The 16,993-nt window shown below is 44.3% G+C and overlaps 1 protein-coding gene across 1 annotated transcript; it reads left to right on the forward strand.

Annotated features, from left to right (window-relative positions):
- Positions 1-7,190: 7,190 nt before the first annotated feature.
- On the forward strand, positions 7,191-9,352 carry LOC148542452 (E3 ubiquitin-protein ligase TRIM39-like). The gene has a single exon (XM_088468338.1). The coding sequence runs from the start codon at positions 7,191-7,193 to the stop codon at positions 8,520-8,522; it is 1,332 nt and encodes a 443-aa protein (XP_088324464.1). The 3' UTR covers positions 8,523-9,352.
- Positions 9,353-16,993: the final 7,641 nt, after the last annotated feature.

Raw genomic sequence — 16,993 nt, forward strand, 5'->3', positions numbered from 1 at the left:
TAGAGACAATAGTTATCGTAATGAAATAACACAGCATAGGTTTGCGATCTGTGCTGCTGCCAGTCATATACCAAAGGTAGTGGTGAGTGGTGGGAAACCCAGATCGCATATGCAGTGATAGGAAGAAAGAGTATGAGTGTAGCCAGTCACAAACTAGTCTCTGTTGAATAAAGCCACTCAGTGGCAGATTTTCTATACTACACACCGGCTCCCTGGAGGTGAGCGCTCAGGTACTTTTCATACTACACTTTCTTTAGCGCACTGAGTGGCTTTATTCAACAGAGACAAGTTTGTGACCCTGCAATACCTTTAGGGCAACAGAGCTCCACTTGTCCTGTACTAGCCATAGTGCAGCTACACTCATACTCTTTCTTCCTATCACTGCATATGCGATCTGGGTTTCCCACCACTCACCACTACCTTTGGTATATGATTGGCAGCAGCACAGATCACAAACCTATGCTGTGTTATTTCATTACGATAACTATTGTCTCTATGAGTACTCTCACTGGGGTGCGCCTATTAGAGGTTCCTGCAATGTTTACACCAGGACCTTCTTTTTAACGCAGTCCAACAGCAGATACTCATTGTACTTATTCCCTACCCTGGGAGTACCTTTATAGTACACTCACATGCCATTCAATGGCTATACAATGGCATGCAGCAGCTGCTATTTTGTAAACTCCACATAAAGGAGTAGCTTTACTTTTTCCTATAACCTTACTGTCTACAAGTACCTGGGTGGCATCACAGGCGACCTACGTGTGATCTGCCTCTCATTACAACCTGTGATTTACTTATATTCATTTTGATATTTGCAGGGTCAGCTATTATTTCATCTGACCCCCTTATCATTGTATTTCTCTGATTACTGTTCAGTGTTATTGTGCTGTGATATCTCACGTAACCTATATTGAATATTGTATGGTTATTATCACATTCTTTTCTAGAAGATTTCCTTGTATGCTTCTGCCGTAATTCTGATTAGCCATTGTGCTATGACGACATTATGAGGTCATTGAACTAGTATATGTTTTATATAGGTCTCAATATTGTATGAGACAGAGAATTATAGACCTATTTGTAATATTTCACTTAGCTTCACACAATTGTGATAAGTATTGTATTATATGTTGTCTTATGTTCTATGTATGTTCGTGTTCTGCTTGTGATAATTTATAGCTGTTATTCCAACAGTAATGCCAATAAGTAACAGGCTCAGACTTGTTTTTGGTATTTTAAAATATATCTAATAAAAGTTATTTTTTATATATTATTCTTATTATAACCTTTACATTCGAGTGCCCCCAACAAGAGAGTTTTCTTCTTCTTCCCCATACTACGTTTATCTATACTCTCATGGGGAGCACCTCCACACTTTACAATATTTTTGCTTGACACCTATACTAGGGTTTGATATTTATAATTGTGGATTTTCATTATTCTTTTGACTAATTATATCCAATATATTATATCCTGTGCTCAAACTATATCCCCCTATTCCCCCCTTCCCTGGTCATTTATGACGGGAAGAGGAGGTAAGTAAACTTCAGCAGCCGCTGCCGCCGACGCCGCGCTTGGATGACGGGGTGGAGGGTGGGCCGCTCGGGGAGTCCCTTCAGCGCCAGAAGAAGAGGGTGAGCAGGCCCGGGGACACTACTACAGCGCCGGGGGAAGCGGACCCAGACGCGCAGAGAGGAGAGCCGCACGGGGACTCAGTGCAGTACCAGAAGAGGGTGGCCCGGCTCGGGGAAACTGAAGCGCCGGGGGAAGGGGACCCAGGCACGCCGGGAGCAGATAAAGTGGCGCCGGCTGCCAGGGGAAATGTCACGCAGGCTGCCCGATCACTGCTGGCCACAGTGATCGGGATACACTGGAGTCGCGCGGGAGGAGGGTGCCGCCGGATGCCTGATCACTGTGGCCAGCAGTGATCGGGACAAACTAGCGGGGCAGCTGCTGTTGCAGAGGGACCAGCAGGTCCCTCTGATGTTGGCGGCCACAAGAAGATTAGCTTCCCGCAGCCGCCCAGTGGGCATCTGTGACTGGTCGTATCAGATACGACCATGTCAGTTAAAGCCCAGTCTGGTATGGTCGTATCTGATACGACTGTGCCAGGCAAGTGGTTCATTTATCCTTTAAAATGTATAATCCACTATTTTAAGTACACAATGTAAAGCCTTGAAACAAATTCCTTATTGAAAAAGTAATAAACAAATATTATTTTTAGGTGAGAATGATGGATTAAATGCCAATGTATTCTAATCAGGTGTTTGTCATTGTAAGGCACAGCAGCCCATGTATTTGCTGTAGGGCCCAATCATTTTAGTGCTATGAATGTTAGGATTTTATAGCATGCAAAATGTCTGTGTGACAGCACTCTAATAAACAAGCTTTCCCTATGAACAATGAAACGATGACATCAAAACGCACTAATAATCAGTGATGAAGTCAGCACTCAGTTTCTAAAAATGTTTTTGACAGAACTTTATAAATATCTTAACATTAATTATGCATTATACAGTTTTAAAATTATTTATTACCAGTTACGTATATAGTGCACACATTCTGCAACGCTTTACAAAGAATATTTGGCCATTCACATCAGTCCCTTCCCCAGGGGAGCTTACAACTATATTCCCTACACACATGCTCACACACATAAACACTAGGGTTAATTTTTGTTGGGTGCTAATTAGGGGTGAGCGGGTTCGGATTTCTGAAATCCGAACCCCCCCGAGCCCCCCCGATCCGAGTCCGATTCGAGTCAGGCTCGACTTTTCCCGCCTGACTCGGATCTGAAATCGAGGCAAAATGTCATCATCCCGCCTCCGAGTCTCGCGGGTTTTGGATCCTATATAAGGTACCCGCGTCGGCGCCATTTTCTCACTCGGCTGTGGACAGTGAAGAGGGAGGGTTGGAGTTAGGACTGTGTAGTGTAGTGTAGTGTAGTGCTGCTGTTGTCCACTACTTCAAAGTCCATAGGGGCTGGCTGTGTTGTGCTGTGCTGCTGTTGTTAATAGGGGCTGTGTCCACTACTTCAAAGTCCATAGGGGCTGGCTGGACTGTGTTGTGCAGTCAGTTCTCCATAGGGGCTGTGTCCACTCCAAAGTCCTGTGCAGTGTCCCAGTCCTAAAGGGGTGCTGTAGTGTTGTCCAGGGGGTGCTCTGTCCATCAGGGGTGCTCCCCCAAGTGCTAAAAAAATAATATATTTTCTGTGTTTGTGAATTGTGTGCGCAGTAGCCGCACGTGCATCAACAAAGTAGTGCCAAGCGTGCGCCTGTGTCATAAGTAAAGGGCCGGCTGGCTTGACCGTTAAAGGGTGCTGTAACCCCCAAAGTACACTCCAGTCCAAACTAAAAAAAAAATTATTTTCTGTGTTTGTGAATTGTGTGCGCAGTAGCCGCACGTGCATCAACAAAGTAGTGCCAAGCGTGCGCCTGTGTCATAAGTAAAGGGCCGGCTGGCTTGACCGTTAAAGGGTGCTGTAACCCCCAAAGAACACTCCAGTCCAAACTAGAAAAAAAATTATTTTCTGTGTTTGTGAATTGTGTGCGCAGTAGCCGCACGTGCATCAACAAAGTAGTGCCAAGCGTGCGCCTGTGTCATAAGTAAAGGGCCGGCTGGCTTGACCGTTAAGGGTGCTGTAACCCCCGAAAGTACACTCCAGTCCAAACCAAAAAAAAAAATTATTTTCTGTGTTTGTGAATTGTGTGCGCAGTAGCCGCACGTGCATCAACAAAGTAGTGCCAAGCGTGCGCCTGTGTCATAAGTAAAGGGCCGGCTGGCTTGACCGTTAAAGGGTGCTGTAACCCCCAAAGTACACTCCAGTCCAAACTAGAAAAAAAATTATTTTCTGTGTTTGTGAATTGGGTGCGCAGTAGCCGCACGTGCATCAACAAAGTAGTGCCAAGTGTGCGCCTGTGTCTTAAGTAAAGGGCCGGCTGGCTTGACCGTTAAAGGGTGCTGTAACCCCCAAAGTACACTCCAAACCAAAAAAATATATATTTTCTGTGTTTGTGAATTGTGTGCACTGTGGCTGCACGTGCATCAACAAAGGAGCAGCGCGAAGCGTGCGCCTGTGTCCCATAAGTAAAGAGCCGGCTGGCTCATTTCTTAAAGGGTGGTGTAACCCACAAAGTGCACTACTCTCCAGCAAAAATAAAAAAATATTTTCTGTGTTTGTGTGCGCTTTAGCCGCACGTATATATCAATATAACATAAATGGAGGACCAAACTTTCTCCGATAAAAATAAAATAGGGAAAGATCAAGAACCCCTTCCTCCTAGTGCTGTTGCTGCTGCTGGGAGTTGTTCATCATCCCAGAGAGGAAGTAGGAACATCACTACTTTTACTAAACAATTGACCCTCCAACAGTCCCTAGCGATGAGGATGAAGTACGACAGCAGTCATCCTGAAGCAAAACGTATAACTGAGGCCTTGACTGCTATGTTGGTGTTAGACGTGCGTCCGGTATCCGCCATTAGTGCAGTGGGATTTAGAGAATTGATGGAGGTAGTATGTCCCCGGTTCCAAATCCCGTCTAGATTCCACCTGCATCCTCAAAGCAGCAGCGACAAGCGTGCGTCTGTCTGTTAAAGGGTGGTGACACCCTCAAAGTGTGCTACACAAACAATAAAAATATTGTTCTTTTTTTTTCTGTTTTTGCGAAATGTGTGGGCTGTAGCCGCACCTGCATCCTCAAAGCAGCAGCGTCAAGCGTGCGTCTGTCTGTTAAAGGGTTGTGACACCCTCAAAGTGTGCTACACAAACAATAAAAATATTGTTCTTTTTTTTCTGTCTTTGTGAATTGTGTGGGCTGTAGCCGCACTTGCATCCTCAAAGCAGCAGCGACAAGCGTGCGTCTGTCTGTTAAAGGGTGGTGACACCCTCTAAGTGTGCTACACAAACAATAAAAATATTGTTCTTTTTTTTCTGTCTTTGTGAATTGTGTGGGCTGTAGCCGCACTTGCATCCTCAAAGCAGCAGCGACAAGCGTGCGTCTGTCTGTTAAAGGGTGGTGACACCCTCAAAGTGTGCTACACAAACAATAAAAATATTGTTCTTTTTTTTTCTGTCTTTGTGAAATGTGTGGGCTGTAGCCGCACCTGCATCCTTAAAGCAGCAGCAACAAGTGTGCATCTGTCTGTTAAAGGGTGGTGACACCCTCAAAGTGTGCTACACAAACAATAAAAATATTCTTCTTCTTTTTTCTGTCTTTGTGAATTGTGTGGGCTGTAGCCGCACTTGCATCCTCAAAGCAGCAGCAACAAGCGTGCGTCTGTCTGTTAAAGGATTACATCGGTGCCAGCATCCAAGTAGGCATGTCAGACAGTCCGTACCTGTACTGGCAGGAAAAAGAAGCAATTTGGAGGTCCCTGTACAAACTGGCTCTATTTTACCTGAGTTGCCCCCCCTCCAGTGTGTACTCCGAAAGAGTGTTTAGTGCAGCCGGGAACCTTGTCAGCGAAAGGCGTAGGAGGTTGCTTCCACAAAATGTGGAGAAGATGATGTTCATAAAATGAATTATCAACTCTTCCAGGGAGACCAGCCTCCAGAACGTACAGAGGGACCTGTGGTTCCAGCAGGGATGAATTAATACTCTGTGAGGATGAGGATGTACACACTGAAGAGGGTGAGGAATCGGTGGATGAGGATGACATCTTGCCACAAAAGAGCCAGTTTGTGCAGGGACAGATTAATTGCCAGCTTGTTTTGTGGGGGCCCAAACGAACCAATCATTTCAGCCACAGTCGTGTGGCAGACCCTGGCGCTGAAATGATTGGTTTGTTAAAGTGTGCATGTCCTGTTTATACAACATAAGGGTGGGTGGGAGGGCCCAAGGACAATTCCATCTTGCACCTCTTTTTTTTCTTTGCATTATGTACAGTTTGGGGCCTAGTTTTTCAAACTGCCATTCTGTCTGCCACTGCAGTTTCACGCCTAGATGGGTCACGTGTTTGTGCCGCCCACTCGTGTCGCTTAGCATAGTCATCCAGCTACCTCGGTGCAACCTTTTGGACATAAAAACACTATTGTGAGGTGTGAGGTGTTCAGAATAGACTGGAAATGAGTGGAAATTAAGGTTATTGAGGTTAGTAATATCATAGGAGCAGAAAAACCTACAAATTCTGTGATTTTAGCTGTTTTTATGCTTTTTTTCAAAAAAATACAGATCCAAAACACAAAACCCAGAACCCAAAACACGGAAGGGTGGTTTTGGCAAAACAAATCCAGATCCAAAACACGAAGAAAGATCCAGATCCAAAACCAAAACACAAAACACGAAAAGTGGCCGGTGCACACCCCTAGTGCTAATTAATCTACCAGAATGTTTTTGCAGTGTGGGAGGAAACCGGAGTACCCGGAGGAAACCCACGCAAGCACAGAGACCTCACCTCTGTACTTCACCCTATTACCCTCACCTCTGTACTTTACTGAGGTCCTGGGTTCTATACCCACCATGGCCCTAATTGTGTGGAGTTTGTATTTTCTCTCCGCGCTTGCGTGGGTTTACTCTGGGTTCCTCCCACAATCCAAAAGCATTCTGGTATGTAGGTTAATTGATGCCTGATAAAATGTAACCCTAGTGTGTATATGTGTACATACAGTAGGGCATATAGAGTGTAAGCTCCACTGGGGAAGGGACTGGTATGAATGACCATAATATTCTCTGTAAAACACTGAAGAATATGTGCGCTATATAAATACAGATGTGTCCTGCTACAACTTTGCTGTGTACGCAGCAAATCGCGCCATGCATAGCATGAGGCGTGTGCCCGCAAGCGGATAGGCGCACTGCGTTTGCACCCGCACTGTCATAGGAATGCATGGTGTGATCGCAGTGCGCGCTATAGCGTATGCTGCTGCGGGTAATCGCATAGCGCGATGCGTGCGCACTTTTGTAGTGTGATTGGCAAAGATGTAGCACGACACATCTGTAATTATGAATAAATATATAATATTCCACATTCAAATGCAGGATGAGGCTAATATTCTGAGGACCAGTTTTGAAAACCATACAATTTCTAAATCTCTCCGTGTGATAGTGTAAGGGGTTAATAGCATAAAAGACTAAAGTCTGAGTGCTATTTATTTTTTATACAGTACTGTCAGTAAAGTAGAACAGGTCCTTCTGGTTTTTTGACATAGCATGAGTTTTCAATTCAGCTTCCTTTTTCCTGCTTTCAGCAATGGCGCAGACTGGGGTCGTTTGTACATACTGTGACTCTCCTGTTCCGGCTGTTAAAACATGTCTGTTATGTGAGGCTTCACTGTGTGCTGATCATCTCAGAGCACACAGCAAGTCAGCGGAACATGTCTTACATGAATGCGTCAGTACCCTGGCGAACAGACGGTGCCCCATTCACAATAGGAACATTAAGTACTATTGCTCAGATGATGCTGCTTACATATGTGTGACCTGTTATTGGGCTGGAGACCACACACAACACCACGTTGAGCCTCTCTTTGAAGCAGCTGAGAAGGTGAAGCAAAATTTGAGGAATATTTTGGGGAAACTGACCAAAGAGAAAGAGGAGGCTGATCAAGAAATTCTGAGTTTACAACTACAAAAAAGAAGAGTACTAGACAAATATGATTGTGTAACAGAGCAAGTGATGGTTCTATTTCATGACATAAGGAGACAACTGGCCATCCTAGAGAATCAAATCCTGGGGGACATCTCCAAGCAGTTACAGCAGATTTCTCATCTAGTCTCTGAACATACCCAGCAGCTGGAAATAAAGAAGGAAGAGCTGTACAGAAAGACATGTCACATTGAGGAGTTGTGTAATGTGACTGATCCACTAACTGTCTTACAAGGTGGTAAAAGTTACAGCGCTGACCTTTGTGACACTAATGTAGAAAGCAATGATGCCAAGCAGAGATATGGTGAAATGGTCCAACTTGTTGGTGATTTGGATGAGGGTCTGATCTCTGTGACTCTCCATAAAGGTTTATCTGATATTATGACTGGTGCAAATCAAAACCTTCGTGTACAAAAACCTTCAGATATTTTATTTGATATAAACACAGCTGGCGAACATCTAGATGTATTGGGTGACTTGAAAATTGCTAAATCATCAGAAAAAAAAAAAAATCGTCTCAAAATATCAGAAAGATTTCAGTATAGTCAAGTTTTAAGCACCAGGAGTTTTTCCTTAGGGCGACATTACTGGGAGGTAGAGACCAGTGAATCAGGGAACTGGAGGGTAGGGATGTGTTATCCCAGTATAGACAGGAGAGGAGAACAGTCATACATAGGAGACAATAACAAATCCTGGTGTCTGGGTGGGTGTAATGCATTGTATAGTGTGATGCATAATAAAATAGTGACCAGCTTATTGGAGAAGTCTGCTTCCTGTAAAAAAGTAGGGATATATCTGGACTATGATGCCGGGCAGCTGTCCTTTTATGCTCTGTGTAATCGTGTCAGACACTTACACACCTTCACTACCACATTCACTGAACCCCTCCATGCTGCATTTGGTATATGGAATAGCTCCTTAAAAATAATTAACTAGGAACTAGATACAAATAGTGTTCTGTAAGGTGGCACTGAATAAGTTACCAAGACTGCCGTCTGCAAAGAAATTATTGAGAAGCAATGTTTTATGTGACACTCATTTTCAGTCTCTTCTCAAAGTCTCTTTTTCCTCTTTTATACAAATAAATCCTTTGTGACATTGGATATTCTTCTAAAACTATCCATGTTTTATTCAGACCTTCACTTTTCGGATTACTGAATTTTGAGAGATGGACTTGTAAGGAATGATTGGTAGCATTCACTTAGTTTGAAATATTTCTTGCATACAGTGTAATTTTGCATGTTATGTATAGACAATATGTAGAAAGAATTTAATTAAATGTCTAAAAATAATAATTTAAATTAAAAATGACAGAAAATAGGTAAAAAGTTATATTATGTAAATCTATCTACCTATACACTATAAACATACAGTATATGATAAACAGATGTTTAAGGTAATACAGAATGATAACCCTTACGTACAGTTATTTTATAGTTTATTTACTGTATATCCCTAGTTTATATATAGCAAATTTGTTTTGTGCATAGCTGCAATATAAGAATCAATGATTTGTTCAAGGTTACTTCCTACATGCTAGTATATTTCTGTCTTCATCATTAAATAAACTGCCTGTTTAGCAGCAATATACTTTGTGATTCTGTACATTTATAATAAAAATTGTATCTAAATGATACATTGTACTTACATTATCATTCAGTTATCGCTGCATTATATGTAAACTGCAAAACCATGCAGTAAATCTGACAGATGCCACTGCCTATTACCCATTTATAGTTGGTACATATATGAATAAAAGTCTTACATGCGAAGTTTTAATACAAATTCTGTGGTTTGTTTTATTGTTATTCAGATATGATATGTAGTCATAATTGATGTATACAGTTTAATTTTTATTGCTACATTAGCGGAACTGCCATGCTTTTAAATTAGAGATTTTTTTTCCATGCGTTGTGGTGCTTTAAGGTACACTCAGATCAGAACTCTGAGCAATGCTTTAAAATGTATTTTTAATTTTAAACTATTCAATCATCCTTTCAATTATTAAGAAGAAGCATTTTATTGGCAAAATATCAACATTTAGAATGGAGCTGCATGCTCTGAGTCTATGTGCTCTAGTTCCGCCCTTTCAGTTACAAGTGATTTCTTAGTGTTTTCTTTTAAACTAAATTTGCAAAAATCTCAAAAAAACTTTTTACATGTTGTTATTATGGGGTATTGTGTGTAGAATTTTGAGGACGAAAATGAATTTATTCCATTTTGGAATAAGGCTGTAACATAACAAAATGTGGAAAAAGGGAAGCGCTGTGAATACTTTCCGGTTGCACTGTAATATAGAACTTTGAACAGCTCAAATAAAAAAAGTTGACAGAAGCGATTTCATCGTGGGCGAGGCTGTGGACAACAGCTAATTATATAATAAGAAAGTAGTGTGTCTGTCTGTTTGTTCCAAGTTGTTGCAAAAACTACTGAACCGATTGTCAAGAAATCTGCACAATTTTGCAGTGGAAACTCCTAGAAATAACCTACACTTTGTTTCATCCGTGAAGTTAAAGCTGAGCAATAACAAAAATAACACTTATTGACATCATCGATGCAAGACATAGGTGTGGCCAGGGCCGGTCATAGGCCAAGGCATAATATGCAAATGCCTAGGGGCAACAGGAATGCCTAGGAGCATCCCAAGCCTAGGGCCAGATGTAGAAAGTTTTCTCTTTGAGCTGGCTCGGTGCGGCAACCAGGGCCAGTGAGGAGACTGCAGCAGCGGCAGGACACTTCTCACACAGGCAGGAAGTGTTTATTTTCACTTTCACTGAGGCAGCTGCTGCAGAGTGCAGAGAAGGACGGAAGGGGATCTAGCTGTGCAGAGGAGAAGCCAGGCAACACCTGCGGAGCTGCTGCTAGACCCTGCCCCACCACACAGCATAAAGGTAAGAGCTGGATGAGGGGAGGCAGACACATATGGGGAGTGGGGGCTGATGACACTGATGTGGGAGGGGAGAGACAAAGACATATGGGGAGTAGGTGGGGTGTGGGGGTATACCTGTGCTGTGAGTGATGGGTGCTGACTGTGCCGTGCTGGATGAGGAGTGCTGTGCTGGCTGAGGGGTGATGGGTGCTGTGATCTGTTCTGTGCTGGGTGAGGGGGTACTGTACTGGGTGAGGGTTGATGGGTGCTGTACTGTAATCTGTGCTGTGAGGGGTGCTTTGCTGGGCGAGGGGTGCTGTGCTGTAATCTGGGCTGGGAGAGGGGTACTGTACTGGGTGATGGGTGCTGTGCTGTAATCTGTGCTGGGCGAGAGGTGCTATACTATAATCTGTACTGTGAGGTGTACTGTACTCAGGCCCGCCGAGAGCCGCTGCGGGCCCGGGTAATAGGGGGCGTGGCCTAATCAATGGAAAATCCCGAGAAAAAAAAGTTTTGCAGTGCTGCGACTGCGTGCTGGGGAGGGGGGGCGCTCTGAGCCCCCTCAGCCCGACGCAAAGCCAGGAGGGGCCGCGATCAGTGTGATCGCTCCCCCCCACAGGCATAGGAGACTGCTGCGGCTGCAGCTCAGCAGCCACGAGCAGTCTCCCACTGCAGCTCAGCACACACTGTGTGCTGTGCTGCTGTGAGGGACGGGGGGGGGGGGGGCGGCACCACGCCCCTGACTGTACTGGGTGAGGGTTGATGAGTGCTGTACTGTAATCTATGCTGTGAGGGGTGCTGTGCTGGGCGGGGGTGCTGTGTTGTAATCTGTGCTGGGTGACGGGTGCTGGGAGAGAGGTACTGTTGGGTGAGAGGTGCTGTGCTGTAATCTGTGCTGGATGAGAGGTGCGGTACTATAATCTGTGCTGTGAGGGGTGATGTACTGGGAGAGGGGTACTGTACTGAGTGAGGGGTGATGGGTGCTGTACTGTAATCTGTGCTTTGAGAGGTGCTGTGCTGGGCGAGGGGTTCTGTGCTGTAATCTGTGCTGGGAGAGGGTACTGTATTCGGTGAGGGGTGATGGGTGCTGTGCTGTAATCTGTGCTGGATGAGAGGTTCTGTAATATAATCTGTGCTGTGAGAGGTGCTGTACTGGGAGAGGGGTACTGTATTCGGTGAGGGGTGATGGGTGCTGTACTGTAATCTGTGCTTTGAGAGGTGTTGTGCTGGGCGAGGGGTTCTGTGCTGTAATCTGTGCTGGGAGAGGGGTACTGTATTCGGTGAGGGGTGATGGGTGCTGTACTGTAATCTGTGCTGGATGAGAGGTGCGGTACTATGATCTGTACTGTGAGGGGTGCTGTACTGGGAGAGGGGTACTGTACTGAGTGAGGGGTGATGGGTGCTGTACTGTAATCTGTGCTTTGAGAGGTGCTGTGCTGGGCGAGGGGTTCTGTGCTGTAATCTGTGCTGGGAGAGGGGTACTGTATTCGGTGAGGGGTGATGGGTGCTGTGCTGTAATCTGTGCTGGATGAGAGGTTCTGTAATATAATCTGTGCTGCGAGAGGTGCTGTACTGGGAGAGGGGTACTGTATTCGGTGAGGGGTGATGGGTGCTGTGCTGTAATCTGTGCTGGATGAGAGGTTCTGTAATATAATCTGTGCTGCGAGAGGTGCTGTACTGGGAGAGGGGTACTGTATTCGGTGAGGGGTGATGGGTGCTGTACTGTAATCTGTGCTTTAAGAGGTGTTGTGCTGGGCGAGGGGTTCTGTGCTGTAATCTGTGCTGGGAGAGGGGTACTGTATTCGGTGAGGGGTGATGGGTGCTGTGCTGTAATCTGTGCTGGATGAGAGGTACTGTACTATAATCTGTGCTGTGAGAGGTGCTGTGCTGGGCGAGGGGTTCTGTGCTGTAATCTGTGCTTTGAGAGGGGTACTGTATTCGGTGAGGGGTGATGGGTGCTGTGCTGTAATCTGTGCTGGGTGAGAGGTGCTGTACTATGATCTGTGCTGTAAGGGGTACTGTACTGGGAGAGGGGTACTGTATTGAGTGAGGGGTGATGGGTGCTGTACTGTAATCTGTGCTTTGAGAGGTGCTGTGCTGGGCGAGGGGTGCTGTGCTGTAATCTGTGCTGGGAGAGGGGTACTGTACTGGGTGATGGGTGCTGTGCTGTAATCTGTGCTGGATGAGAGGTGCTGTACTATAATCTGTGCTGTGAGAGGTGCTGTGCTGGGCGAGGGATGCTGTGATGTAATCTGTGCCTTTGGGGTACTGTGCTAGGTGACAGGTGCTGTGATGGGTGAGGGGTGCTGTGCAATGAGGGAAGAGGAGTGCCCTATAGAATGCCTTCTGTGGTGGGGGAATAATGAACTTTCCCCTAAAACCTGTCCCTTTTCTCTTTAGTTACAGCAGTGTGCTGAGAGGGGTGCTGTGAGGGGAGAACCTGGGATTTTCTGCTGGGGGCACCAGACAAAATCTTGCCTAGGGCACCAAATTGGTTAGGGCCGGCTCTGGGTGTGGCACCATGCGTGCAGCGGGCGTTCACCTGAATAGGATAGGCTACAGTGTCGGACTGGGGCATGAAGGGCCCACCTGGGAATGCAGTGACAGGGGCCCATACTTAGAGGTGTGGCCAGCCTCCAGAGGGGGTCTGGGCCCCTTTAAATATATACATATATATAGTAAATACTGCTAGTGAATACATGAAGGCGCTACTGTCACCAGTCTGTATAGCGCTGCTGGTCATGTGGCCCACTCCCGTGACATGGTCCCTATGCAAAGCAAAACAACTAGAACACCTCAAATAAAAAAAAAATAATTGTGGGCGTAGCAGGGGGCAACAGCCAGTTGAGCATACAGTTAATATGGGTTATTTAACTCACGGTAAGCATTTTGTATCCAACTTGTGGCTAATAGAATTTGTCCCCTAGTATCAATCCTATCAAATTCCACAATACAAAGGTAGGTGCAGTTATTCATTTCATAGAATAACTTCATTCCTAAAACCTAAAGTAACATACAGTACATGACATGAATTTGTAACAGCTTTCATTTTATTTTCAATTGATTAATCCATAGTAAGATATAAGTGGCAAATACTAACATACAACTGTCAATATTTTGATTACAAACATTTTGAATCAGTCAACATTTTGACTGTCAACATTTTGTTACTGTCGACATTTTGAATATCGACATAACAGTGTTGTCATTTTGTCATTTTTAATATCGACATTGTGGATGCATATGCATACAGATGTTATTTGATTGTTGTTCACTGTTCTGTCTTATCTCTGCTACTACATCGTTTTGTGTTTGATCGCACTGTATTGTGATTGTAATTGTGGAAGAACTGTTAGGCAGTTCGGGTAGGACACTACACCAGTCATAGTTTGTTTTTATGAAGCTGCTGGTAAACATTTAGTGTTACTGGAGTTATTGCGCATGTTGTCTTAGGTGGCGGGTTATTGGTAAGAGCAGTTGGAACATATTTCCAGATAGCTACAATAGCAGAACTTTGGGCTGGCATAGTTTGCTTCCTGTAGGTGAAGTACAGTGTTTCTGTTAGCTCCAATCAAGGAGACCAGGTTAAGTTTACAATGAGCATCTCTGTGGTGGATTGTTCACATAGGCAAACGCTTTCCAAAAGAGGAGGCAAATCTCCCACATCCCACCCACTTCCTAGTGTAGTGGGCAGGATGGGGAGATTTTCGGAGACATTTGCGGGTCCGTATGGAGGGGGCATGGCTAAAAGGCGCGAATCGCATCATTTAGTCGCAGACCCCTGAATCTGGGAGGGGGGGGAAGTCCTGTAAAGGGGGTGGGGTCTAATGCCAGCTATTGTCTGGCCTCGCCCACCGAAGATGAAAGAAGCAGGAGGGGAAACCCACGCAAGCACAGGGAGACTATACAAACTCCACACAGTTAGGGCCATGATGGGAATCGAACCCACAACCTTAGTGCAGTGAGGCAGTAATGCTAACCATTACATCATCTGTGAAAAGAGTACTGGAATCTGGCGGAGTAAATAGGCAGGTGTCAGGTGTTGTCCATGCTGGAAATTAATTAATAATTAATTGGACACCTGACTGCAGAACAAAGTCAGAAGAGAAGCCCCTTTGGCAGGATCCAGAACTGCAGCTCACAAATTAGGAGGCCTGCTGACCCCTAGGGGTGGGGAAACATACTGCTGTTAGAGAATATGGCAAAACAGAACAGAGTTCTAATATAGGGCATGCTAAAACTGTGGTAGGGCATGCTGTGATGTGTAGTTCCACAGCAGTAGGAAGGCCGTATGTTGATTACCCCTGGGCTGTTAGACCAACCTGTAACCAATCAGTGTATTAAAACATTCATAGGGCTGGAATAACCTGCAGCCAATCAGAATATAAGGATAGCCACAAGAGTAGGACCATCTTGTAAATCATAGCAACAAAATATATGAATGATATGTATCTTTATATGAAATAAGCTTAATATATACAACTTGTTAATAAATTACATGTTTAAAATCTATTCTTTATAATAGAAAATGAATATTCCAATGTAGAAACATTGCAAACATACGCCCCACACTTTCATTATATAATATTTAGCTGTTTACTTGTATTATATTGGTCACTTAGCTCTTAGGCTGATGTGCAGTACTGTATACTGTATATCTCCACACCAGGCCAGTGTTAGTTCTCCAGTTATTAGACTCATACGTAACTGACGAAAGATACAGATATTGCAGACAGTCCAAGCCAAAATCACAAAGAGTTGTGTTCTGTGATCGGGAAACTGGATATCTCTGGCTTGTATCCAAATTGTTTATTTGACAGCGATGTAGAAAGATAGCGTGAATCGAGCCGTGTCAGAATGCCAACATTTAAAGGGATGACTTTTATTCCGATAAAAGAAAAAAACCTGCAAAAGTATGGGGATTTTTTATAAATTATCAAAGGAAAGCAAAGAAATATGGTGTAGTGGTCACTTCCATTTGCTTTTGCCAAAAATGACAAACATTTGAATAAAGAAAGCAGACTATCAGTCTGCTCCGTAATTCTATTTAAAACTTTTAAATTGAGAAGACCAAAACAATATCGTGGGCCAATTGAATAAATGTGTCTCACCTTATATCTTGGCAGGAATGATTGTGATTATTCTCAGGATTTTAAAATTCACTTTGGATTTATAAGTAAGTACTCAGCGGAGAGGTATTGGCATTGCATATAAAATAATGGTGAGGCTCTAGCAAGCCGCGCTTCAGATTAGCAAATAAAATCTATTGGAGTTCATGTGGGTACATTTTAAGTCCATGAAATCATATCGCACAGACATTGTTTTTTGATATAAACAAAATATTTCAATATTATCTCTCAAAAGATCAAATAGAGGACTGGTATTGTTAATTCAAGGATGCTAATGTGTTATGCACAGAGGGAATGCTGGATGGTGTATTCTCTGTCTCAGGAAGGAGTTTCAGACATTAAGATTAACTCTTATAGGACAATTTACTGAGTACAGCACAAACAGAATACACATCAACCTACAGTATGAACCCAAGTGAAGCTGCATTCATGCGCATTCTTATGCCCTTCATTGTTATGTTCCCTAAAACCAGCAACCCTAAACGTGACCCTCCACCCTTAGTGCCTAACCCTAACCCTCCCCCTAGTGCCTAACCCTTAATCCTTCCCCTAACCCCAGTACTTTCCGACAGGATGCCGGCGCCGGAATTCTGACAGGTGTCATGATTCCGGCGCGAGCATTCTGAGCGCCGGCTTTCCGACTGTCGGAATTATGTCAGCATCCCCTCTGAAAGGAGCCCGACTCTGCGATGTGTAAGGAGTAGAGTGATCACTAATGTCATCACTTTGCTCCCAGGTTTGGACCCCTGCTGTGCTTCTAAGTAAGCCCGGTCATCAGACCACGCATGTGTGAGCAGACAGTACCAGGGACTCTCCCAGAAAGTTTTGCGGGAGGACTGCACCATACAGTATATCTCCAATATCTGCTGTGGTCTAAACATAATCCACAGTTGATCCCCATCGAATTACAAATGATAAACCGCTGTGGTGCCAGATCCATTTTCTGGTGCTTTTCTATTTGTTATTGAAAGCACCTTTCAATTGATATCATGAAAACAGACAGCTGGACACTGTGGGTTTGTGAGGAGTTTAAGTGGTGCTAGAGAAAGTTGTTGTAAAGTAATAGTAGAAAGTGATTGCCGAGTGTGGTGAATTTTTTGAAAGTTGTCTTGTTTTTTTGCATTGTATATCGACTATAGGCCTGATTCAGCAGTGAACACAATTGTGAATACAGACACAGATTGAGTGATTGTTTGCCATCGCTTATGCATATAAGCTGCACCGTGCATGCGCAGGAATCACATTGTGATTATGGCCGCACAGAAGAATCTATCGCAAAGTGAGTGACTAGCTGTAAGCGTTTAGGGGGGTGGTCACAAAAAACATAGTCGTGTCTGTCTGTTTGAACAAAATTCTATTCCGTTCTAAAGTGGTTTCTCCACAGTTTGTGGCGGTTTTGGCCGTAGTAA

Source organism: Taudactylus pleione, unplaced genomic scaffold (assembly GCF_031769625.1).
Source record: "Taudactylus pleione unplaced genomic scaffold, aTauple2 ptg000012l, whole genome shotgun sequence".
NCBI lineage: Eukaryota > Metazoa > Chordata > Amphibia > Anura > Myobatrachidae > Taudactylus > Taudactylus pleione.

Excerpts from the sequence above, each read along its gene's own strand:
- LOC148542452 (XM_088468338.1), top strand. The coding sequence starts at position 7,191 with ATGGCGCAGACTGGGGTCGTTTGTACATACTGTGACTCTCCTGTTCCG.